This window comes from Cervus canadensis, chromosome 4 (genome assembly GCF_019320065.1).
Source record: "Cervus canadensis isolate Bull #8, Minnesota chromosome 4, ASM1932006v1, whole genome shotgun sequence".
Taxonomy (NCBI): Eukaryota; Metazoa; Chordata; class Mammalia; order Artiodactyla; family Cervidae; genus Cervus; species Cervus canadensis.
The window spans coordinates 81,846,999-81,874,985 of NC_057389.1; the positions used below are offsets into that span (position 1 = coordinate 81,846,999).

Here is a 27,987-nt window from a genome sequence, read left to right on the forward strand (position 1 = left end):
ACAGTCAGATTGCAAGGTGAAGGATGAGGGAGGGAGAAAAGCCTCCATCTACTTCACCATAGCTTTGTTCCTCATAATTATATATGGAGACAATTTTCCTGGATGTGAAAGCTGGAAGAAACCACTTGAATGGATAGCAGGATCCTTCCAAGAAATAATATACTTCCTTACGGAGTTATTTTCTCTATTATTCAAGCTCCCTCTTTCCCAAAGATCTGTTTCGAATCAAAGCCAGGTTTCACAGCCTGAAAATTAATACTGTGCAGCCAGAAATAAATTATTTTGCAAAGAGAAATACCAGACCCACATAATTTTTACTTGGTGGAAAAAAAAAAAAACAAAAAACCTCCCTTTTTACCTCGCCAGAAAGTACAATGGACAGATATAAAAGTACAATGTTTATCCATTAATGTGGTCTGTAAAGGAAGCGCCCCTCCTGATTCATGACTCCTAGCCTTTATTCCAGCACTACTTCTCCAGCCTGGCAACAAAGGCACCATCATCAATTTGTGATTAGCCATGACATTATCTGGTTTTCAGATTATCTATTTCTACCTTCAGACTCCTGGACAGGAGCCTATGCCTCGTGCCACCGAGGGCAGGCCCTCAGCAGAGAGGGCTCATGGCACGGAAGACAAAGGGAATGTCAGCATCTGAGCTTATGGGAGAGGCTCCAACTGCCTCACCATGAACATCAAAGAAAACCCCAGTTCAACGTCCACATGTTTAAAAACTTCACTAACATTCCAGATATAGAAAAACATCCTGACGCTGAAGTTAAATTTTTAAATTTTCAAGCAGATGTTTCCCTAGGTTAAGTATGTTGTCTCTGACTGACTTCAAAAATTAGAGGATTGTGATTCTTATTTTATATTGTCTATTTATATCTTCTGTCACTAATTAGTAAAATAAATCAAACTTGAAATTTCCTACAGAGAAAACATCTTCCTCCAGTACATATAAATATACTCATATTTTTCATGCTATCTTTTTTTTGGTATATAATATAAGCACTGTGCTTATCAGATTTCTACTCAGTAAGCAAGTTTTCCTAATTCCTTGGTCATTACAGAATGCTGGTCATGATACAGAGACGAAGTAATAAACCCCACAGGGTTTCCTTAATCAATGATACATTTTAAGGGCAACTAAACTGTTTAACACAAACGCCTCTATTTTAATTCTTCATGTTTGAATAGTTGAGATCCACAGGACTGCTATAACACCACGTTCAATATTGTTTTATTCTGAAGCTGGACTCTCAACAAAAACGGATTTATATAGTTCATGAAAGTCATGGCCAAAAAATATGATGAGCTATGTGGAGAAAATGTGAACATATTTGCCTTGTTCTCCATCCAAACCCATTTCCCATTTAAGAGAAAGCTCCATTGTGTGAGTTTTGGTGGAAGAAATGATGCAAAGGCATATATTCAAAAATCTGTCTCAATAGCAAGAGGACAGAGAAATGATGCAAAGGCATATATTCAGAAATCCGTCTCAATAGCAAGAGGACGGAAGAAGACACCTAGTTAGTACCTAGTTAGACTAATTAGGTGCTAACCAGTGAAGCCTTCAGCTGATTTTTCTGCTATCAGCTTCCCTTGGCTCTTACCTCTTCTCCAAGTTTGCCTCTCCAGACTGCTTATAGATTCTAGATCTACCCTTTCCATGACATACAATTTATTATTTTTAAATCAATGAGTCAAATTTGGTTTTCATGTTTTACAATTAAGACCTCTGTTTTAGGTATTGTGAAAATATTAAAATATTGTGAAAATATTAAAGTTAAAACTGTTTTAAAGTTTAAGACTCCACATAATTTGGACTCTTGTAGGTCAGATGTGAAGTTCATAGGTAGCTATCATTCTTTGCAAGAATATCTATGTTCTGATTAGAATTTTAGAACATTCATATGTTTAGATGTGTTTACAACATTGATAATTATATGCCCTGGAGTTTCAATTTTTAATCTTTCCCATGCTACCTGCAAATGTTAAGATATTTAAATGATGCTTAACTCTTAAGAGGCACCCATAGTTGTTTTAGTAAAGATTCTTCATAATCATTAGAATGTGAAAACCTGCTCTTGCCTAATTTACACAAACTTGCCCAAGATGTGGGACCACCTAAGAGGTTTTTAAAAGATATGAACAAGAAATTAGACGGTCTGAACTGATTTAGGGTTGACATGAATAAAAAGCACTTCATGAAAATAACATCTAACAAGTCATAGAGAGAAAGAATATGAAAAAAAAAAAGTTGAAGAGGAGATCCAGCCTTTTGGAAAAAACTACCTGAGACCAGCTGACGCTTCACCTTATCTTGGAAGAGACTCACAACAGTCTCCAAGCAAACTGTTACCTTTAGGGCTGCAGCCTTAGGAAAGCTTCAAGTCCACCCGTTCCTAAGTTCTGGATTTTCACTAACTCTGTTAACATTTTAATGAACAACCCTCAACAGGCAAGCCGGTGGGATACAGAAAATACAGTGACTCTGAATCCATAAATGTATCCCAAGCATTGAAAAATAAGTTGCCTGGGGGAAAAAACATCAGGAATCTTTATAATATTTCGAACAAATCGATGGTTTTTAAACCATTCTGTCTTAATTGATAATAGCTGGAAAAATTTTCAAGTATATAGTAATTCTCTTCAATAATATAATTCTTTTCATAGAGCAGATGAATCTGGCTGCCAGTAGAGGCTACTTAACAGCATTTTCTGCCGGGTATGGTTTGGCTGCTATGAGGTAACATTTTCCACCACATATGTGATGGAAGCCTGTGAGTGATTGGGCTGTCTAATATACTCCCAGAAACTGAACTGCATATGGAATGGGCAAGGTAGAGGCATGTGAGAAAAACTAATTGTTAATGTAAAATTTCACTCAATTTTTAAAATATTTTCATAAACAGGTTTTTTTCCACGCCATTATATTATCTAAACTTGAGCACGTTCATTCTTGTTCATATTCTCCCTATGCATGTATTCTAGATCCTTTAAAGTTACTATTACTCAAGCATGAAACAGATGCAGAATATTAAATATTTTAATATGGCTACATATTAGATGGTAGCTCAGATGGTAAAGAATTTGCCTGCAATGCAGGAGACCCAGTTTCAATCCCTAGATTGAAGATTCTCTGGAGAAGGGAATGGCAACCCATTCCAGTATTTTTGCCTGGATAATTCCATAGACAGAGTCTAGTGGGCTACAGTCCATGGCGCTGCAAAGTTTCAGACATGATGGAGCGACTAACATATTAGATACTTTGAAGCAAAAATTGTAAGAGAAGAAATTAGTAAAAGATAATTAGTTAAAACTAAAAGCTTGCTTAATCAAGAGAAACTGTTGTATATATGCACAAGGAAACACTTTAATAGAAGTTCATCATAGCATTTTTTATTAAGGAAAAATGAGAAAGAATCTAAATGCTTATCAGTGAAAGAATAACTAAATTGCTTTATAGTTATGCAGTGGAATATTGCAAAGTAGTTTAAATGAATAAGCTAGTTCTGTATGTATTAATGGAAAGACCTCAAAAACAACGCTGAATAAAAATAAGATAGAAAATACATAGAGGCTGATAGCATTTACGTTCACGAAAAATATAAAACAATTATATATATATATATAGTTTATGGAAACACTAAATGTAGTAAATATATAAAATGAATGAGGTAAATGTATTATAACTTCATGATAGTGATTATCTCTGGAAAAGCAGGAGAAAAAGAAATAAAAGAACAAAGGGGATTTCAATTTACCTGTAAAGTCGTATTCTTTTTTTAACAAAAGAAAGAGCAAGAAGTGATCTGACACAATTTTTTAAAAGTTAGTTTTCTTTTCATTTGGTGGTATGCACATGAAAGACTTCCTGAAAAGTCTTTTGTTACATTCCAGACTTTAAAAATTATCCATAGTATTACACTTAAAAAGACCACTTAATTAAGAACAGAGCATTCCTAACTAGCTGAGTGATCAGACAGAATTTTGTCCCATTTTCCAGGACTAAATCAAACATCATTTAAGTAGAGAATTTACTTAGAGGTATTTCTCAGGGTTTATTTAACTGTAAGAGATCAGACATATCCCACTATATGAAAATATATATGAAAATAACTTTAGGGTGAGAATGTTATGTTATCTGCCCTATATTCTTTTACCCTACAATTTTAATCCTTAAGACTTCTCTTCTGAGGAGTATTTGAGACAAGTTAAATAAGAAAAATACAGTTGTTCTTATAAACCAAGAAGACTTAACATTAAATTCAAGTCTTCTAAAGGAAAATCAGCATATCATGACTTTTTATTCCAACAACTGTACACCTACAATAAATGGAATACAGTAGGAAAACCTTTCATGATCCTAAGAAAACCCTACAGAAACTGAATGAAAAAGTTAATGATAAATAATTAGGAAAAATGTTTCCTAATTGGAAAAATAATTGGCCACTATTAACACATTAGTATTTTTTAATAGAAGACAGATGATTAGTCAAAACAACAGCTCTCCTAATCAATATTTAATCATATAAAAATTACTGTTCACAAAACTACAGGTTCCACTGTTCTTTTGTCTTCAAAACACTTGCCTCTTTCTCATCTCGGGGCTTTTTCCAAGGCAATCTCCTTTTCCAAGAACTTTATTCCTTCAGTTCTTAAATGGCTAGTTCCTGTTCATCCTTGAGGTCTGTGCAAGTCATTAGCTCTGATCATCAAAATCCATTTTTTCTCTTTTCTGGCACACAGAAAACTATATAAACCTGTATTTTTAAAAATTAGGTACAGCCATGTCATGTGTCCTGTTCCGGCCAATCATATGAAAACATATGTCACTTCCAGGCAAAAGCCTTTAACAGCCAGTGTGCAAGTCATCTTCCCCTTCATTGCTTTGGTGACCACGAAGGCATATGTTGCAAGAGTCACTTTGATTATGACTCCCTGAGAAAACATGATGAACAAAGTTCCCTGACACCTTATGCTAGACACTTGGTTATATAGTATGAAGAGAAATTAAGCTTTGTTTATTAAGTAAACAGGGTTTCCCTTGTGGCTCAGTTGTTAAAGAATCCATCTGCAATGAGGAGACCTGGGTTTGATGTCTGGGTTGAAAAGATCCCCTGGAGAAGGGAAAGGCTACCCACTCCAGTATTCTGGCCTAGAGAATTCCATGGACTGTATAGTCTATAGGGTTGCAAAGAGTCAGACATGACTGAGCGACTTTCATTCTCTTGACATTAAGTAAACAAACCAGAGACTTCCTAGTTGTTCCGGTAGCATAACCTAGACCATCCTGACTAATCCAAGGTCTCAGATTAAATGGTTTCTCTTCAGCATGTAATTTCTTACACAATTATTGAAATTTCTGTAATCCAGAAAACACTCTTTCAGAGCATTTATCACAGTATATTTTTTTAGTGTATTAGTTTGTGTTTTACATTTCCCCCCCAAAAATTGTAAGCAACATACAAAAGGGATTTCAAATATCTTGATTATAGAGGTTTCCCTAATATATAGCACAATAACCAGTAGATGCTATCTTCTTAGTAAATATTTGTTAAATGAATGACTGTTCCACTTTATTTTATTAAAAATAATATGTTAGGTACTTTAGAAATTTTGATATACAGTTAACATGCTTGGGCAAGAAATTCCAATGACAACAAAGAGATAAAATGCACCATAAATTTTCATGACACATAATTCAGAAAGTTCTGAATTTGAATATCCTATGACTTAGAAACTATTTTACATTTGGGACACCACTGCTCCAATTTAGACAACATCAATTAGAGAAGATTTCTTGATTTATCATAAAAAAATAATTCCAGTTAAACTCAGATGCAGTGCATGTAAACAGAGTACAGACTTAAACTTTCCCAACATATAAAAAGTCATAAAAGTTACAAAAATGATATTTCATTGACGCTGTAAAGAACACATATACTGAGCTGGAGTCCTTATTCTCCTGCTAGCAATTTAATAAACGTTTCAGTCATATTTATGACCATTTCATTTTCCACATATCTTTTGTTGCCAGGATAAAACCTTAGGAGTTCATGCTTCAATAAACTCAGACTCAAGAATCTATTACAAAAAATGAATTTCAGGCTGGCATCCACCAAAGTCCTAAATCTTCTCCTTCAACTGCCAGGATGTAAGGTAAAAACGGTTGCTGTTCTGACAGTTGTTGTCAGCTGCCGTACTTTTGCCAATGACTATATATCAAGCACGGATTGTTGGTGAGCTACAATCCATCACGTATTTTGTGGGAGACTTTTGAGCATGCCTGGCGATCTCAGCTCAATAACATTTCAAGATCTAGCTTCAGACAAGGCAAGATGCCACTGCTAGGAAGCAAACTGAGATGAAATATGGTAAAAATTAGTACTTCTATACAGTCATGCTAGATCAGAGTCAACAATGGCAATTACACCTGTGGCAATTTAACTGGATTTCTACTCATTATTATCTAACTTACCAAGGTAGCTCACAAAACACCCATCCAAATTTTAGTTTGAATATTTGTTCTTATAGAAATTAATTAGCAATACTTTCCTCTGTTTGGATTTGCTTTCCTCTTTTATGTGCTTTTATACTGATGCATTTTTGCATTTAAAATATTTCTTTCTATTCTCCACAAGAAATGCACTCAGGCAATGTATCTAATACCATAATGAAGTTAAAAACCCTGGCTTTCTCCTAAATGTGTTTGTATCTCTGCCTTGTAATCATGATTCATAAATAACAGATGAATTCATTTTTAACAGGAAAATAATTATGATTCTTCGTAATATTAAAAATAGTAGCAAATTTACTCATTAGAGTGAGGTAGATATGATTTCTATACTCAACAGACACTTGAGGAAACAGGTTCTAAGAGGTGAGGTACTATATCCAAAGCAATATAGCCACATAAAAAACAATAAGTGTGTGTATGTTATTAGTTATAATGCATGAACTGGAGAACAATACAGTATATGTTGAGTTGGCCAATAAGTTCGTTCAGGGTTTGCCATAAGATGTAATGGAAAAACTTGAACAAACTTTTTGGCCAACACAATAGAATAGTAGAATGGCAAAATATGCATCAGAGTCAGACAGATGTGGATTTCAATCTTAATGCCATTATTTACTGGCTTCCTGACAACAATTTAGTGAAAAAAAATAATGGAAAGAGTATTACCACAAGTAGGTGCTCATTAAAAAATAGCTATTTACCATATTATTATTTAGACATGACTTCAATAATTTTCTTTTAATGGTCAGCACTGCCCTAGCTTTGTATGATAAGCATGTATTATTATTTCTATAAACAGAAAAAATAAATCATATAAAAAGTAATTTTTAATGTTGACAATTTGAGATTAGAGTGGTATCAGATCAAGTATTAAAAAGAAAGCTGATCAATTTTGTATCAACTTTATCTCAACATATGTTAGCTATACTGACAGTGAGAAAAGTTTGTAAAAAAGCATCAAGTATCAGTTATAAGAACTTTCACTGGCATTTCTACTGAAGACAAAACCCGCAAAAAGGGTGAGATGAATCATGGAAACCACAGCAAATGCAAAAAGAGACAAATAAGACAATAACAAAAATTTCCAACCCATTCCTTAAGGTTCCACAACTTATTCTCTTAAACAAACTGAAAAACTAGAGTTTACTCCTCAGACTTGCAGCTGTTGTATGTACGGTGAAGTGGAGATACCAATACTGGTGCCCACATGGAGACATGAAGGACAGACAGTAACACACACGCAGTCCCGCGGTTTATGTACGCAGGGAACATGGGTCACTTCGAAGTTCAACCATTTATACCCAGATATGCAAGTTTATATTAATAGTAACAAGCACATAAACAATAAATTGCAATTTTTCTACTTCACCGATTATTGGCTTCTATGAAAAGCAAACAGGCTACTCATCAATTCCTTAACCACTAATGATGCAGAAATTTTGGAATGCATTTTTTCCTTCCAAGTACAGAGTGCTCCTGAGTTTTTGCTGATCTATTTCCATAATTGTGATTTGATCCAATACTCAGAAGAACGTTCATTGTATGTAATTTCTTCTAATGTTTAACTGCTGAGGTAGGTAACACCCTACATTCAAAGAAAATGGTAACATGAAAGAAACAGAGATAAACTCATGTTATAAATTTTGAGTCAAGTAAAGGAGAAAAAATTACTTTCAAAAACCAGAGAGGCCTCCTTTTCATGAGATAATTTAAAAGGATACATACAGAATGTACTAGTTTTAAAACTGGCTTTTATCAGCCCGAATAACCTTTCAAAAGGACACTTACTAAAATATAATCAGAATTTTCTTAATAAAACACTTAATTTTTCTGCAATGCAATCAAATGGTTCTTAGGACACTGAAAACTATGCTCCAGGCAGGGACAGACCTTGAGATTCTGGGATTTACTGAGAACAAATTCAGTTTACTGGCAAAAGCACTGCTGGCAGGCTTCCCTGCACGATCGGGTAGTAATGGAGCTCAGGAAATAATCCCATTCTGTCCACACAAGAACTGGGGCAACCGAAGGGCTGCCATGTCACAATGCCCCCAGAGCCCAGTACAAGCCACAAGTCTAATGACTTTGGCACAATACTGGCATTGATTTCATAGACAGCCTTCTTACTCTTTAATAATGCTGAAGTTGTTTCTTTCAAAATCATTCCAACATCTGAAGGGGGTAATCTTCTAATGTGAAACACAGAGGGGAAAATCCAACAACAATAACAAATCAAGAAAAAGTCCATCTTGATGAATAAAGAAATTTTGCCACCACTTTGAAAGGTAAAAAAATCTAATCTCTGAATGAAGACCATTTTTTTTAACCCAATTCTAATTAAATGATAATTAAATTCTATTGTTGGAAACAACGCCAACTTTTTAGAAATTCTTTGATCCATTCTCTGTTACAACCACTTCTAACAACAACATCATCATTTTTAATTTTGATCCATGACCTACAAATTCTCTGCAATTATTTCATAATTTGAATGAAGTTTCTCCTCTCCTAACATCCGTTAAAGGTACTGAGACTTATTCATAAATAACAGTCAATGTTTTCCCTCCATCTCATTTTGTCTAACTCAGAATGCTCAGAGACTTCAAATGGTTGCTTTTGAAAATATTTTTGAGCAGTTCTGGTTGTTATAAAATAATGCTGAGGACCAGATTAAAGAGCTCTTTGGCCTGTCATTAGAAAAATGTGTCTTATTAACATTTTATTTTCTAGTTTATCAGCTTTCTTCCTTTCTGGCCACTTTTTAAAGAAAGCTTATTTATCCATTAGACATCATTATTCCCTCTCTGATTCTTTTCTTGGGCTAATTTCTTCCACTCAGCAATGTTACTCCGTTCCTAGGCTTTACTTTTCACCTATTCTTCTGAAATTAGACCACATTTGCTAGTGTTTACTGGACACGGTTTCCTGACTGTCCCATGGGTGCCTGTGCTATGACATGTCTTACCCTGAATCCATCATTTCCGAGAACTCTGGCTTTCTCTCTTGTGATCATCACATCAGATTACAGGCATCGGCATTCACACAGTCATCCAAGCTAAAACCCTTACAGTAATTCTTGACACTCCTCACTCCAGCCTCCCAGATATGTCACTAAGTCTTATCCATTCTGCCTTTGAAATGCCACTAGAATGCATAACTTCCCCTAAGTATAATTCCAATGCCTTAGCTCAGTTCCTCTCTCTTTACTAGACTATTTCAGCAGCATCCTTATTTCAGTGTTACAGTCTTCAGGGGTTACTTTCTTCCACATCTCTCTAAGTTAATATTTTCAAAGTGTTCAGTTGCTAAGTTGTGTCCAATCCTTTGCAATCCTTTGGACTGTAGCGCACCAGACTTCTCTGTCCATGGGATTTCCCAGACAAGAATACTAGAGTGGTTGCCATATCCTTCTCCAGGGGATCTTCCCAACCCAGGGACTGAACTCACATCTCCTGTGTCTCCTGCAGGCAGATTCTTTACCCACTGAGCCATCAGGGAATCCCAACACCCACCTAACAAAATATTTTTGCTGGCTTCCTATTAGTATATGATAAAGTCCACCTTTTTTAACTTGACAGAGAAGGTCCTTTATATATATCTGCAAACGATTAATGTTTCTGAACCTGAGATCATGAGAGGATACTACTCATTAGAGGATCTGTGAAGTTTCAACGACAAATTGAATGTCAAGTGTTTACCCAGTGTCTGCTGAGTGCTCAAAAATTGTTAGCTGTTATTTTCATCATTATTATTACCCTTTTCCCTTCATAAGGAGAAACTCATCAACCTCCTATTACCAAATTATATCTACTCTAGTGATGGTAGACCAGTTTTCTCTTCTCTTCCCAAAGATGCTCTTCATTTTCACCGTGTGTCTTGGTACTTGATACTCTCTCTGCCTGAATTTCCCACTGTAGAGCTTCATGACTAGAATTTAGGGTTGACACCCAGTTCCCGCTTTCTTATTCTCCCATTGCATTTACTACGTACTATATACACTGGAAATACTGTCAGCTACCCTTCTGGGGAGACAGCACAGCTACTGACTCAGAACTGAGGGGAGGAGCGAGCCCCACTTCACAGACCATACACTGTGCTGAGGGGGGAGGATGGAGGAAGTGACATAGGCCCTTGCTTATCTAGATTTAACAGGTCTTCTTGGATAAGTGTGTCTTTGCACTGTGTTCATAAGAACTTCAAAATCAGGAACAAAGCTTTGTGATCAAAGGGAACCTGCTGCAGGCCATCGACAAAAACCCACTGCTACATCATACTTAACGGGGAAAACTGGTTCCTTTCTTTCTCCTTAATGTGAGGAGTGAGATCAAAGTGTCTGTTCTTTTCATTTCTGTTCAGCATCATAGTGGAGGTTCTAGGCAGAGCAATCAGGCAACAGAAGAAAATAAAAGGCATGTGTATTAGAAAGAAAGAAAGGAGGGCTTCCCTGGAGGTACAGTGGATGGGGATCAGCCTGCCCTGCTGGAGACAGGGGTTCCAACCCTGGTCCAGGAAGATTCCACCCCCCGTGGAGCAACGAAGCCTGTGTGCTGCAACTACTGAAGCCTATGTGCTCCCAAGTCTGTGCTCTGCAACAAGAGAAGCCCACACACCGCAATGAGAGTAGCCCTCGCTTTCTGCAACTAGAGAGTAGCCCACATGCGGCAACAAAGACCCAGTGCAACCAAAAATAAAATGAATTTTAAAAAAGAATACATACAACATCAGTCAGTCGTGTCCGACTCTTTGCGACCCGAGGGACTAAACAGTCCATGGAATTCTCTAGGCCAGAATACTGGAGTGGGTAGCCTTTCCCTTCTCCAGAAGATCTTCTCAACCCAGGGAGTGAACCCAGGTCTCCTGCATTTCAGGCAGATTCTTCACCAGCTGAGCCAAAAGGGAAGCCCTATCCACTAAAAAAGGAGGAACTAATTAACAAGTCCTTTAAGGTCGCAGAACACAAGATCAATACACAAAAGTTAGTTGTATTTCTACAGGCCAGCAGTGAACAATGAAAAAGTGAAATGAAAACCAATTCAATTACATAGTGTCAGAGAAAAAAATACTTAGGAACAATTTTAACAAAATTTGACTCAGGAAATATAAAAACCATATTCTCAAAATACAAAGCATTGTTAAAGAAGGTATAAAATAAAGATATTCTATAAAAGGAAGAAGAAAAAAAAACAAATTAAACAATTATCTTAACATTTTGGGATACCGTTTCCTAAATGTAGCCCACCAATGAGCATATGGTAGGGAAGGAGAATCCTTGCTTTGATTTATGCTGATTAGCAGCTTGATGGGCAGGATTTCCTGGGCCGTCTGATGTCAGCACCTACAACGCCGAACGCCAGGCATGAAAACTTAACATATGACACGTGTGCGTGTGTTACAGATGAGCACACTCGAGAAATTCCAGATTCTCAGAGATTTGTGAGCCAGATTTCCCTGGACTGCTATGAATTGTGAGTGGAATTTCCTAGATTTGCTTTGGCAGTCACCATAAATCTAACCCAAAATGAACGAGGAATAAAGGGTCAGAGAGTTCACTCCAAACTTCTCAGAAATGCCCTGAATCAGGAACTACTGTGCTTATGAGTTAAGTAACTACCTTATTCAAGGTTTTGCTTGTGTCATCCTAGCAGGCAGTAAGAGAGCTGTTATATCCAGAGCTACTCTACACCAGACAAGGAAACCGCAGTACCTAGGCAGGGTAATTCACAGTGCAGTAATCTAGAATTCTACATTTATCATTACAAATTTTTTTCCAGAAAGAGATATGTTTTCTAGTTCATTACCGTGTCTTTGGGCTAGCAAATAGGATTAGAGCTATATTTCAAGATCCTTTGTAATGTGATATTTAATAAAATAAGTAACACAGAATCTCCTAATAGCTTTTAACTGAATGATTAGATGGATTTCTTTCATAAGTCTAGTAATTAAATAACAGAAAATATTTTTAAACATTTGTACTAAGCAATGTGCTTCCCTGGTGGCTCAGAGGTAAAGAACCTGCCTGCTAATGCTGGAGATACAGGTTCGATTCCTGGGCCGGGACGATTCCCTGGAGCAGGGAATGGCACCCCGCTCCAGTATTCTTGCCTGGGAAATCTCAGGGGCAGAGGTGCCTGATGGGCTACAGTCCATGGGGTCGCAGAAGAGTTCAACACGACTTACTGGCTAAAACAAACAAACCCCACAATGTACCAAGTTCTTTATGTATCAGGGTATATTTTGTGAACTAATCCACAATTCAGAGCCCCTTTACTCCTAGATCAACCTCTCCCTTCCCAGCATTCATCGGCACCAAATTGGCCACGCAGCTATCATTCAAGGGAGAGGATAAGACTTGACAAAGTCCTGTGAGGAAGAAAAAGCCAAAGGAAGGGATGACTCCTCTGTGCTGAGGCGTTCTCTCAGAGTGAGGCTGGAGAAGCAAAGCGTGAGAATCCCGGAGCGGGGACGGGGTATCAGATACAGCGATGGGAAGGCCAAGGACACAGCACATCTGCCTCCTCTGGGGACTCCGGGAGGAAGCCACCTCAGAAACCCACCCCAACTGGAAGAGAACCAAAATGGTTCCTGCGTGTCCCCACAAGGACTACGAGACTGCTAGAGGGTTTGGCCAGGACGTTTGCAAAATACTACACTACTGTTCGTACCTAACAGATAAGCAAAAACCCTTTAAAAACATCACGCCACAGAGTTGTGAGTTTAACTGGGATTCCCCAAAGTCCTTTCCTCACCCCCTCAGCTCCTTAGCCATCATCTGCTCAGTGGCTCTTTGATCTTGTCTGATTCCAGTGCCAGGTTTTTCCCTCAAACGCCCCGTGCCTGAAAAATGCTGCTTGGTATTCTCTGGCCTCCATCAAGCCCTCACAACTGTCTGATCATCAAACAGCTTTTCAGATACCACCTCCTCCACAAATCATTCCTGTAACAATTACATGAAAGAGGTCAAGTTCCTTGGCTCCCATACAAATACAAAGGCATAAACTATACTTTTTAGTTTTGCAGAGTCATAAGCAAAAGAAGGTACATAATTCTGCAGTCAGAAATACTTGTAAACGTCAGCAATTATTTTTAAAAAGTATCACAAAGTAATACAAAAATTACATGATGTTGTGTCTCTGTATATCTTATTATAATCTAAACTGCTAAGATCTCACTATGATCTCCAAAACTATAAAATGTTATCGTTGAATAAGCTACAGAGTTTAAGCAAGATATTTTAAAAGATATTTTCCTTTTAAAAAGGCCTAGATAATGCTTTCCATTTTCTACTTATGATTTCTAAGGTATAGTGGGTTTATTTCTTAGTTTACCACATAAGTAACCAAGCCACGATTTGAAACCATTATAAACATTGTTGACTCAATCTTGCCCCCTACAGGGAATGTTAACGTTTTATTGAAGTCACTGGGATTTAAAAATTTGTAATATGGAGACAACGTTAAGATAAAATTGACTCTTTTTAAATCCAATTTTGCCACCTCAGAGAGAGGCAAAGTCTATTCTAATAATGTTAAAACATCATAAATCTGTTCAAAATGACCCAACAGTAAATTTTATTTAGCATGGCTTCATCTGGGGCTCTAAATGTCAAAATTAAATCACTGATAAAATCCTGAGATACTTTAATAAATGATTTCTCAGACTTGTCCAATTATAAGAATATCCTGGGATATTTTGTAACAATCTCATGCAAGACTGGCATTTCACAAACTTTGTTTTACAGTGGAATAACTTTGGGGGCTTTAAGAATTAAATGCCAGTGCTCAGGTGTGGGCCCCACTGCTCAAGATTCTTGTTTAATTGATCTGGATGAAGCTTCCTGGAAATGATAATATACAACCATGGCTGAAATTCATTGTATTTGGAACACTCAATTTGGGCATCTAGGTTACAGGAATAAGAATCAGTATTTTGGACCAAAAAAACCCAGGTGATTCTTATGACCAAAGACAGGTAAAGAGTGATCTAGCCCAGTGACCTTATTTTTCAAACAAGAGATTAGTTATGAACTGACCTGCTCTGGTGGCTCAGTCGGTAAAGAATCTGAATGTAATGCAAGAGACGAAGGTTCGATCCCTGAGTCAGGAAGATCCCCTGGAGAAGGAAATGGCAGCCCACTCCAGTATTCTTGCCTGGGAAATCCCATGGACAGAGGAAGCTGGTGGGCTACAGCCCATGGGGTTGCAACAATTGGACACGACTTAGCGACTAATCTACCACCACCACCTAAAGCGTACTTGATCTGTCAAATTCTAATTAAAATTTCTCTGTGACATTGAGAACTTAATTTTTCTTAAGACAAAAACAATGTTCAAAATTTGGAATGTGCCTTGTATGCTATTTCTAAATCAGAGGAAGATACTCACAAACATTCAGCTTTGCCCATATGGAAGAATTTTGCATGCATTAAACCATGACCTTAAGTATGGTCATGGGAAACATAGTTTTTAATCCACAGAAGATGAGGCACCCATAGAACCAGTGTTTCTTGGTACCATAATAAGCCACCACAATCTTACTTGTAAATGTCAACTGCAGTATCACAAATCATAGCATCTTCCATGAGGAACGCCTATACCTGGCTTTCTGTGTGACTTTAGATTGATTTCAGGTCAAAATGTGGTATCAACTTCCTGGAAAACACAGGAGATTGAAACCATATCACAGAAACTCCCTTTCCCACAACAAACATGAACAGCAACAAAGAAGGTAAATGCTAACAACAAAAAAATTCACTCTTAGCACCTAAAGTAGTAAACAGTTGCAAACTCCTGCCGCAGTATTTGAAAATGGCAGCAAGGAATGAAATATTGAATAGAAGACTGCTCCCCAAATAATACACAAAATAAGAACAATTCATCAGTATCCTGGGAAGTCTCACCAATTCTCCCTGGGGAGCTAATGTGAGCTCAGCTTATGGGGAAATCAGGGAAAATTTGAAAGAATGAAAGTCCCTACTTACCAACATAATATCTCATCAGAAAGCAGAAAAACAGAGGAATAGCCACTGTGATCTCTACCAGATGGGAGGAAACCAGACAGTGAAGACAGGATGCTCCTTGCCACACAGGGTAATTATCCCCAGTACTCAACAGGAGAAGAGGAGACCCAGGGACGATTAGGAAAAAAGATTCTCAGGGAGCAGGAGGCTGAACTGAAGCCCCTTATGATGACAGTGGGGAAGAGAAACTACCGCTGGAGGATAATCGGGGCATAGCGGAGAAATCAGAACCAAGCATGACTCTCTGAAGTCAAAGGTACACCAGGGACTGTAGCTGAAATGGGTAGAATCACCCAACTTCCAAGGATTTCCTCTTTGGAAAGAGAATAATCCTCAGACCACACAGAGTGATCCAGGCACACACCATGCGAAGAATATCCAGAGAAAGTACAGAGCACTGATCCTTTCCTCCAAGCTGCCCAACCCCCAGCTGAGATCTTCCGCTCCTCTTCTGGGCTCAGAACACTAAGTACTTAAATCCCTGGCTCTTAAACAGGAGCAAATACAGGAAGACAACTCAGGTAATTTGAAGTGAAGTTGCTCAGTCGCGTCCGACTCTTTGCGACCCCGTGAACTGTAACCCACCAGGCTCCTCCGTCCATGGGATTCTCCAGGCAAGAATACTGGAGTGGGTTGCCATTTCCTTCTCCAGGGGATCTTTCCAACCCAGGGAACGAACCTGGGTCTCCCGCATTGCAGGCAGACGCTTTATCCTCTGAGCCACCAGGGAAGCAAGGGAGAAAAGGAAAATTCACTTTTACCAAATTAGTGCAAATAGAAGCTCTGGACAGAGCTGCCCATTTTAAGCAAACATAAGAAAAAAAAAAACTGGACAGGAACTACCTAATATATTATCATTTTTTTTTAAGGCACAGAGCAGATTAAGAAAACAAGAATGCTCCATTATAGGAAGAAAGAATAATCAAGGAAATGGAAAATAATTATACATCATTAGCATAATGTTTTTAGGGCCTTTTAGGAAATGCCCCTTTATCACATTGAGGAAGATCTCTTTTATTCTCCAGTTTGTTGACAGTTTCAGGGATGGATTCTGTCAAATGTTTTTCCTGCATCTATCTGGATAATCATGTGATCTTTAAAATTTGCTGATATGGTGAGTTACACTGATTTTTTTATTCTGGGATTAATATGGGGGCTTCCCTGATGGCTCGGCAGGTAAAGAATCCAACTGCAATGCAGGACACACAGGAGATGCAAGTTCGATTCCTGGGTCTGGAAGATTCCCTGGAGTAAGAAGTGGCAACCACTGCAGGATTCTTGCCTGGAGAACTCCATGGACAGAGGAGTCTGGCGGGCTACAGGGCATGGAGTTGCAAAGAGTCGGACATGACTGGGCAACTGAGCACAAACATGCTGGGATAACATACACTCTTTCAATATACTGTTGGTGTGCTTTGCTAAAATTGGGACGTTTTGCCTCAAGAAAAATATTTGTATGCCATTTTCTTTTTCTTGAAATGCCATTTTCCAGCTTTGGTCTCAAGGTAATTTGGCTTCCTAGAATGAATTGATAAGTTTTAACTCCTGTTCCTTTTCTAGAAAAATCTGCCTTTGGGATTGACATTATTTCCTTCTTAAATGTTCAGTAGAATTGACCAATGAAGTTGAGTCAGGATTTTTCTTTATAAGAAGGTTTTTAACTACATATTGAATTTCTTTAATTGGTAGAGGAATATCTGTGCTATTTTTTCTCAAGTGAACTTTGTTGATTTACACCTTTCAAGAAATTGTCCACTTCATTTTTATTAGCCAGAAGTTGTTCATGGTATTGCCTCATTGTTCACTTATTAGCAAAATCTGTATTGATGTTACCTCTCCAATTCTTGATAGTGATAATTTGTGTCTTTGCTTTTTCCTTGTTAGTGTAGATAGTGGCCTCTCAACTTTATTGATTTTTCAATGAACCAGCTTTTGGTTTCAATGATTTTCTCACTTTTTTCTTTTTCCTACGTCATTTGCTTTTACTCTGACCTTTATTATTTCTTTTCCTCTGCTTACCTTTGGTTTGTTATTCTTTTTCTAATTTTTTAATGAAAAAGTTGACACCACTGATTTAAGACCTCTCCTTCTTCTAATATAGACCTTTAGAACTGTACAATTCCCTATAAATATTTCTCCAATGGCATCTCATAAAATTTGATATTGTTTTCATTTTTATTCAATTCAAAATGCTTTCTAATTTTCCCTTTGATTTCTTCTTCAATCCATGGATACTAGAAATGGGTTTACACAGCTTCTGAATGTTTGGGTATTTCCAGAGATCTTTCTGTTATTGCTTTCTGATTCAATTCTGCTGTGAACTGAGAAGACACTTTTGAATACACTTAAAGAATCTGTCAGGCTATGCCTGGGTTCTTTCTGCCCGCAGCACAGCCTGGAAAAAACTCTTGAGCAGCAAGCTGGGGAAGTCTAGCAGAGTCCTTCTTTCAAGGATCACTTTCTGTTGTTACCTGAGATCCAGTCAGTATCTTGAAACCCATTGTTTCATATATTTTACTCTATTTTTCAATTCTTCTCAGGCAGGAGGGTGAATCTGAATCCTGTCAGTCCATCTTGGCTGGAAACAGAAGTCTCAAATTTGTTTGAAGTATTACGAGTTTTGAATGAACATTTTAGCAGATCACACACATGAAGACATTCTGGGTATAAACATTCAGAGGTATAATAAAAAATGTACATATCAAAAAGATTTCCCTAGGCCAAAAGAATATAAAATAACAAGCCATCTCTTTCATTCAATTGGAATTGTGTACCTAACATTCTTATGAACTGATACAATATATTTCTAAAGAGCAGAATCACATTACTTCTGTAATTTTGTGTTTCCCTTGAAATAAAGTTGTGATTAAGTGTGTGAGTTGTGTTGGTATACCATTGTGTTCAAATCCGACTTTCTTCAATTGATTTTCTGAGTGAATTTCAGCAAGTTGTTTTACCTCCTTGTGCCTCAGTTTTCTCTTGCAATATGATGTTTAAAAATATCTTTGCGCTGGTGTATTAATTCTTCTAAAGAACTTATCATAATCCCCAATATTACATAATTTTCCATTTCAAACTAATACTAATTTAACTTATGCAGATATAAATCATAATCTGACTGAAAGACTATGCAAAGGTAATAGATTCATAGCTATTATCTAACTGACATGCAAGCAATGAGTTCTACTGAATGATGTCTCTGCCGTCAGCTTCTCAAACTTCCATTTCTTTTAGTTTGCCACTTCAGGTTGACCTTTACAGAGCACTTCTTTTAAATTTAGAAGTCCTTTACAATCCCTCTCCCCTGAATAGAGGGCAGCCTCTTGACTTTGGCATTCCAGACTTCATACATTAAGGTTCAAGCCTATTTTTCCAGCCTCATCTTCTCCTCACCCCTTTCACCATGGTCTTAGAGCCATACTGAAAAATAAGCATCCATGAACATTCAAAGACCTCTACTACGTCTGTACTTTTTTTCATCCTATTTCTTCTACTTGGAACCGCTGTGTTTATGTAGTCACACATAGAGTCTGCCTTTTATATACTGCGCTATGTGGAGTAGACGGAACACAAAGCCAACTTAAGATAAAAAGCTTTGCTCTCAAAAAAGCTCACAGCTAAGAAAGCAAGCAGGCACAACGCAAAGATGAAGAGAGCTAGTCTAAAGGAATGGGACATACAACAGGTCTAGTCAAAAAAAGAGCAAGCCTAATTATTCCAGGAAAAGTAAGGTAAGGCAGGGAGGCAAGTGGTGGTCAAAGAAAGCTTCACAGAAAAATTGTTTCTGGACTGTCTGAAGACCCTTCTGACCTATTCCTATTAGATTTAGCAACGTACAAGCCCACTGATTACAAGTACCTTGAGTGAAATAAACTCTACTAAGTATTAGTTAACACTGTGAAATGCTTGGAACAAGACCTTGTGCATAGGGAAGGCCGAAACGAAGACTAAAGAGACCAATACGACAGTAACTACTAATGGTAACGCGGATATTTACAGTAGAAATACTTCAAAACAAGATGAGCAGGGTCTACAAATTCAACTGCCTAGCATGCAAGACCTGGAGGAGGGCATGGCAAGCCACTCCAGTATTCTTGCCTGGAGAATCCCCATGGACAGAGGAGCCTGGCGGGCTACAGTCCATGGGGTTGCAAAGAGTCGGGACATGACTGATTGACTAAGCACAGCACAGCATGCAAGGCAGTGATGACGATATACGATACTTTTCATTTGATATGTATTATTAGAAAAAAATCCACTCAAAAATTCAAACAGTGAAACTTAACGCTATTCACAACTGACGTACTCTGATCTGAGACACTCCTAGAAATGCTGGAACAATCTCCCTCATCCATAAAGGCTATTTTGTCTAGGAGAGCATATCATATCTTGGCTTTATTTCTCATAATTTTAGCTTGTTATTTATTAAGCCCTTACTCTATGCCAGACACTGGCTAGGCACTTTATCTTTCACTTAATTCTCATCCCGGGAACGTGAGCCACTCTTAAAATATGCTGTTTATTCTGAGTCCTTACTCTTTCAATAAAAACAGCATTAAACTTTATTTGTATGACTTAAATTCCTTTATTCCATATTTGCAATCCCATGTTTAATACTGAATTGTTATCTTTTTGATAACTAGGGAGTTCATTTAAAAGAGATTAGCATCAATAATTATCATTTATTGGGTACCGGGTATTATATTATTAAGTCTTAAAAATATTTCAAGGTTGAAAGAGGAGACATCTATTACATATGCAGAAACACAGATCAGAGAGGGCAATCACATTTCCAAGGTCACACAGGGCTTAATATGAAGGTTCTATTTTGGCTATACACTGTGTTCCTAAAACACAGGAAATGTCACTCAATAGATATCTACCACGTGTCACACACCCTGCCTGTTAGGTATTAGGAGCTTAACACAGTATTGCTTTTAATCTTCCCAACAACTCTATGAGGTAACTGCAGGTTCACAATCCTTTATCTGAAACCCTTGGAAACAGGTGTTATTCAAGAACTTTTAGAATTTGGAATTTTTAAAAAATATACGATGATATAACATAAACCCCTCTCCCCACACATGCACATTTTATTTATTGCTTTTGGCTAACTCCCATGTATTTAACCTTTCATTATATTTCACTCATGTGTGTGTGTGTGTGTGTCTGTGTGTGCGGCAGCTTCACCTAGTTTTCACACTAGAACTCTAATGTCTCTGGTCCTGATGGTGAAATAGGAAAATATTTATGAAGTTACACAAAGATAAAATATTTGAATATTTTTACTTTGTATTGCAGGTTCCTCTGCCTCTAGATAGATAAAGCGATAAATACATAAAGGGCACTTAGAGATGGAATAAATGAAAATACTCACTGATTTAACTCAAAGGAATTTTATAAATAAAGCAACAAGGTCTAACAGGCTGCCAGCACAGTCAATCTAGCTGCATAGATCGAAAGAGCGCAGGCTTAAACTGGACAGTGAGAAGTGGAAGGCCTGGCCTCTCCCAGATCAGATCAGTCAATGAGCTGATCTTCTCCCAAACTTAGAGCCAATCTTTATACAGCCTGGCATCTCCACTCTGAGTTTCAGCTTCCCATCTCCCTGTGCTATCATTCTGCATTCTTCTTTTCTTTTCCTTCCACTTCCCACTGCCTGCTCTTTTTTCCTTCCTCATTTTCCTTCCCTTGCGTTCTTAGCGGCATTCAAGATAAGGATGTCATCTGAGCTACTGCCAAAAAGTTAAGTTCCCACAGATCTTCTGGTATTTCTCGGATGCCCATTTAAGGCTACGTTTAGCTTAGTGAGTGCAAGGTTATAAAATGTTCAGGAGTGCATAACTCTGTGTGTGTGTGTGTTTGTGTGTGAGTGCGGGAGCATGTGAGTTTGACATCTACAGTTGGTAATGTTCTCCCTCTGCTCCTTGCGATTTCATTCTCACGAAATCCTCTGAGCCTTAGGAAAAGGGAGACCTCTTACTTCTATCAAACAACATCAGTTCAGTAACTGTGATAACTGGTATTCATTATGGAGTTTAAATAACGTTATTCAGCATGCGATTCCACCATGCGCTATGGTATAATATCAACATAAGCGTTAGTCTGATACTGCTTTTTCCCATTATAATGGGTTGGGTTTTTTTTCATTCAGATTAACTGCAAGAAGACTTCTGTAATTCTCCTTTAATCAGAAACCATTTCTGAGCTCTCTCACATAAATTTGTTCTTACTCCTATTATAGTATTTACTATGTCACATTTTACTTTAATATTTAAATAAATGATTAGGCTTATTCTTTAAATAGATAATTTGCTCCTCATTAACAGGGAGTATGTGTTATTTGTATTTGTAACTTGAGCTTCAAGTACTTTGCCTAATACTTAATAAATACTCAATATGTGACAAATATTTATAAATAAATTTAGTCCCCCTCCTGTACATTCTAACTTGTAGTTAAAAAAGGGAAAAATTCCAAAAGCACTAGGAAAAAACTATAGATATCTGTAAGATTTGGAAATGGGAAGACTTTTTAAACATAAGGAATAAATCATAAACAGTCTTTTTAGAAGGAAATGAACAGAACATATGAAAAGGTTTAAGTTTTCACATATTCAATGACCCATCAATTACATTTCTAGGATATATTCTAAGACTAAAATCAAAGGTAAATACTTACCTACACAGATTTTTATCACAGCTTTGCTAACATACAAACCAACCAACTAACAAACTGAAAAGAAAACCTGAAAATGACCTTAAATGCTAAGCATTAACTAATAAGAAACATAACTACAGTAGGCAGCTATATCACTATAACTGAGTTTAAGGTCTGACATCAAATTGTTTGAGGTCCTCCTTCCATTCTAATATCCCCAACGCTACCAGAAATTTGAAGTGGGAAAAATATCCTCATCTGAGATAGAGAAAATAACTTTACAAATATCATGTGGTTGTTTAGGATGAAGAAACCGAGCCCTCATTATTACAACATGCAGTGCAACTATTACAATTCATATCTAATGTAACGCAGTTCATAACCTGAAAGGAGAAGCAAGATATAAGTATGGTTCATGTTATAGATCATGGAATATTCTTACAGTCGATTCCAGTGAGAATGGAAAGATCCCACTCTTGGTAAGCAATAGATGTGAAGTAGAATAAAGGACTCCAAGTATAACCCGAATCTTAAAAGTAACTAATTCTGAGAGAAATCATAAATAACTGCAGTTCTTATTTCTCCTTGCCTTATTTTTTAAATTATCTTACAATGAACACACATCACCTTTAGATAAGAATGAGACCATGGGAGGAATTTTTTCTAAAAATACCGCCTATACATTTCTTTAAAGCATCAAGTCCACTGCATATTTAATTCCAAAGAGAATTCCACCTCTTTCACTATACTTAAATTCCAAGATCATGGAATAAGCATTGATAAATTATTTCTGAACAAATTTAAGTCTGGTCTACAGAATCCCCAGAATTCTGGAAAACCCTAATTTGTCCATTTCCACTGCTGTTCTTAGAGAATCTGGATAAGGTCTGAGTGGGTTTAATAACAGTCACAATTACTTTACCAACTGAAATATGGGTGGATGACCAAAAATGTACAGAATTATTCAAGAGGTTATAATTAGACCTCAAGGTGTCAACACACAATACTGGGCAGTAAGTTTTAATTGATGCCTTTAGGGAAGTCACCATCATCACATTCCTCCTGAATGAGACAGTAAGAGATGCACTGTATGTCTGTCAAATATCCACTTAAACAGGAGCGTAATAATGAACAACCAGGACCCTGACAATTAAATACTGTTTCATGATGGAGGGAGGGAGTGAGCACCCTTGACTGGAAATATTAGAGAAGAAGCTGAGTTGACTCCTCCTGGACATGTTTTTAGACACTGAATTCAGGCATTAACTGCATGATTTTATGAAAGTTACCCTGAAGGTAAAATCCATCCATTTTACACAAGGACATGAAAGTTTAGACTTTGTAAACAATTGCAACTTGATCTAACTTTTTCTTCCAATGCAGATTAAGATTAACAAAAGGAATTTTTCTTTAAAATGTCAAAAGGTTAAAAAGTAAATTTCCAATCCTTCTCTTTAAGGCATCATTTACTGAAAGACGTATATTTTAAAGGAAATGTCACTAAGCATAAGGATATTTGAAATGTTACCAAATTTACACACTTTTCAAAAGGAGTTCATGTTTACATGCTAAAAAAACAATTTGTAGCAGTAATTTATAATATATCAGAGACCCATAATTTAAAAGGGTCTCTGATATATTTCTAACAGATGGTCCTTATATAAGCTTAAAGGAAAATTCAATTACAAAACATGATTTCAACAATCATTCAAGGTAAAGAAGCTGAAACAGGGACCTTGAGCAGGCCACATTTATTATCAAGTAATCACTGTTTTTAGTCTAGAAATCCTTCAGGTATATTTGTTTCTTGCCTGCCTGCCCCCTCCAAGTTTCTACCGACAAATAATAAAATACACTTTAAGTGTTAAGAGAAAAAAAACGCCGAGTCTTGATATATAATAATGATTTCATTTCTATGTATTCTCAGGTGTACATTAAGTACAATATTTATCTTTTTCAAATGCCATCTGTTTGAAGAGAGAAGCAAAAAGAATTAAGTATCTTCATGTGCCTTGGACACAGCTAAGCCGTCTGCATTTTATAATCAGCATGAGACCACAGGAACTCTTTCTTTAAGGCTAAGTATAAAAGGTCATTGTATGTATCAGCAAGAGTGAGGAGAAAACTCCAAAGAGGTTCAGCTTACAGAGCACCAAGATTCAGGTTAAACACTACAATCATGCCAGTCATTAACTACCACCCAGTCTCTATCTCCAGGCAGGAAACCAGTCTGCCAGAAGCCCAGATAACTGGAAAAACTGCCAGGTTTATCATACGACTGGATCCCAAGAGACCAATTTAAAGGGAAATTATGTGTTCTACACTAAGAAGAAAAGTATGTCTAATTTTACAAAAGTCTTTTTTTTTTAGGAGAACAAAGAACATATGTTTTTAAATTTAGTAATTGAAAAACAGGGCTTCCCAGGTGGCGCTAGTGGTAAAGAAGCACCTACCAATGCAGGAGACATTAGAGACGCTGGTTTGATCCCTGGGCCGGGAAGATCCCCTGAAGGAGGGCATGGCAACCCACTCCAGTATTCTTGCCTGGAGAATCTCATGGACAGAGAAGCCTGGCAGGCTGCAGTCCATAGGGTCACAAAGAGTCAGACACGACTGAAGCAACTTCGCACCCACGCAAATTGAAAAAGACAATATGAATCTTAAATGTGAACTGGGCACACAGGGCTATTCCCTAACCTCAACATAAGTAAGTTCTCCTTTTTGTAGCAAATTCAGACAATATTCTTGAGAAAAATTATGAACTCCACTCTCAGTGGGATTAGCTATCACACATTAAAAATTCAATTAGAAATATATTTTAAGGACATTAAAGTTCACAGTTGCAATCTAAGATTGGAAATTGTTAATTCCTTCTTTGGAAGAAATGGAGTTTTAGAATTTTCATCTGAATGTGAATACTTGAAAAGATTTTTAAGCAAACCCACATTAAAAAAGAAATACTTCAGGCCAATTCGTTACTTAGTTTTGTAGTGCTTCTGAAAACCACGCTACTGTACATGTAAAATATATTTTAATGTCTTTATTAAGTTTCCATAAATTTAGTAAGGACTAACAAACCCAATGAATGAATAACTGTTGCAGACAGAATAATGATGTAATGCCTGGAAGCCTCTTTGTTAAAAAACTACCCAATTCCTCTGCCAATTAGGAACTGAATTTGAAGTCTGCTTTAGGATGAAAGTACTGAAAAGTTTACATGATCTCCAGAAAAATGAACATCATCTCCACCAATTATAACTATGTTTGAAATTTTAAATTTTACTATTTTTCCATTCTATGGTGTTTAAATAAACATCATCTCAGAAATTTGTTTTATTCCATTCTCAACAACTTATCACTTTATGCTAACATTTCATAATTAATTTTTCTTCCCCAAATAAAAGCATCTGGTGAAGACATTTAAATTTCTCCTAAGTATAACTATAAACTCTGTCATCTGTGGAATGTACTTCGGTCCCAAGAAATCTCAATTACCCCAGAAATAATATAAATATCTTAATGTACATATACATACAAGTGTATGTTAAAAGGCTGCATACATCTTACTTTTCAAACTTTACCATATAATTCTAATTTCTCAGCTTCTTCTTGAGCTTTAACCTGAATGCCAGGATTAAGTTTTGTCAGTGTAATGGATATAATTTGAAAAACATAAGGTTTCTTTGCAATTCAAAGCCTCTGTACATACATAAACCATCACCACTATTTATCTCTAACATTTCAATGACATAACTTCATATACTTAAAGTTTCACAACAGAGAAATCACTATACAACTTTAGATGCTATGACAAGTCCTGGAAAAGTAAATTGAGCATGTATGTAATTATGAACGATTATGTAATACTGATTTTAGTTTAAGCTTATTTTACTTTTATGGTTCAGTGGTAAATAGTTGTTTATCACATTTTATAAAATTGATCTTTGATATGCCCTTTTGCAATACATGAGCATTACTAATAGTTCACGTATTGCATCAACATTGGGGATTTTCAGTACTTTACAGGTCACAAGCTTTCCTGCTACTTAAATTATGATAAACCGGTTTCAAATGGGCTTGACCAACAGTTTACACAAATAAGGTGGACAAAGATGGAAACCTAGCCAGCACCCATTCTCTGTCCCTTTTCTCCTGCCCACCACAACTTCCACTGGGTTGAGACCAAACTCCCCCTTTCAGGTGACTCTGGGAAGCTTTCATCATCTCCTGCTCCAAACATAGGTCCTGATAAGTTTACATGGAACATATTAATACCATTCCTCTTATCAGGGATTGGTTCAAAAACTCAAGATTAAGCCAATCAGCATAGGAAATAACTCTGAAGGCTATTACTGGCCCACAGTTAGAGGAGAGGTTTTCTCTCTCTAGATGTCAACAAGAAAGCACGTTGCATTAGTTATAGCTGACAGTCATTTTACAACCATACAGAACTGGCGGGTAGGGCAAAACCAACACACAAAGGAAGGCAGGGCCAAAGAGAAGTAGAACAGCTGAATGAGTCTTGATCATGTCCTACCTGAAGCCCACTGACTCTGGACATTTTGTTATGCAATGTAATACATTTCCTTGTTGGTTAGGTTCATTTATTTCAGGTTTTTGCCGGTCTTGCAACCAAGAACATATTACATCTTTACATCTTTTTTTAACAGAGGCAATGCTCCCAACAGTGATTCCTAATTTGAATTAACTCCAAATTATTAGAATTTGCCATCCAGTCACTCACTCAAAATTACCCCACAGCCATAGTGCCAGAGCTGGCCTTCTAAACTGAGGTTGCTCTGGTGGAAAAAACTGAGATACTTCAGCTGGTATTAGCTACATCACAAAATCTGACCATGCAAGTTACAGACATAATCAAAGAATGAAAATATTGTTTCATTAGAAGAATTTTCATTGGGTAATAAAAATATTACACATATTTACAATAAGAGAGACTTCTCCAAAGGGGCGTTCTCTTTTCTCTTCTTACCTCTTTCACACTGTGGACCAGTGAATCCATAAACACAAGCACAGCGGTTAGGTCCGATACAACGTCCACCATTCTGACATCCATTTTCACAGACAGCTGCACGCAAACACAGCAAGAAGCTCATTACACAGCGAAAGTCCAAGAATAATGTAGGAGTGTAGATATGTAGCCAGTAATGGATCTTACCTCTAAAACATGTCACATCATGCATTTAAATAAATATTGAGACTGAAACCTCTACAATTCACATAAATCACATTGTTATGTAATCATTCAGTAAGGTTTTTTTTTTTTCTATAAATCAGAATCACAAGAATTGGCTGACTCTGATCATACAGTCAGAATACAATGATTTAATCCTCTATGTCAGTTCTATGAACCCTACAATCTACTTTCATAGGTTAAAGGTGATTAAAATGTGAAAGAAGATTGCAGACTCTAGACAACAGACAGAGGGAGAAAACTCTCCACAGGGTATAATTTCACAGAAACAGCTGTGTAAGTATTCGAATATTTTGATTTCTAAAGATATACTGCAAATGAATAACACTCAACTAATGTAATTAATCAAAAGGAAAGGAATTTTCTTTAAATACTATGAAGGTGTAAGAGATGTAAATGAAAGTCACTGTCCCAGACATGGTCCCTCATTAAACATATGCTAGCCCTTAAACCATGAATGGGAAAACGCATCCATGACTGACCCTCAGGATCTATCCCTGGGGAGGCGGAAGGAGGACGTCTCTCAGGGTTTTCTAAGACAGAGCTTCCAAATGCTTCTCCAGGGGGAAGAAGAGG

General features: G+C 37.0%; 1 protein-coding gene across 1 annotated transcript in view; it reads right to left on the minus strand.

The window, feature by feature from the left end:
• The window catches only part of FBN2 (fibrillin 2), a 219,801-nt gene that overhangs the window by 178,072 nt on the left and 13,742 nt on the right, over positions 1-27,987 (minus strand). The window contains exon 5 of the mRNA XM_043465961.1: positions 27,190-27,285. Within this exon, the coding sequence (XP_043321896.1) occupies positions 27,190-27,285 (96 nt within the window). The remainder of the gene's footprint in view (positions 1-27,189; positions 27,286-27,987) is intronic.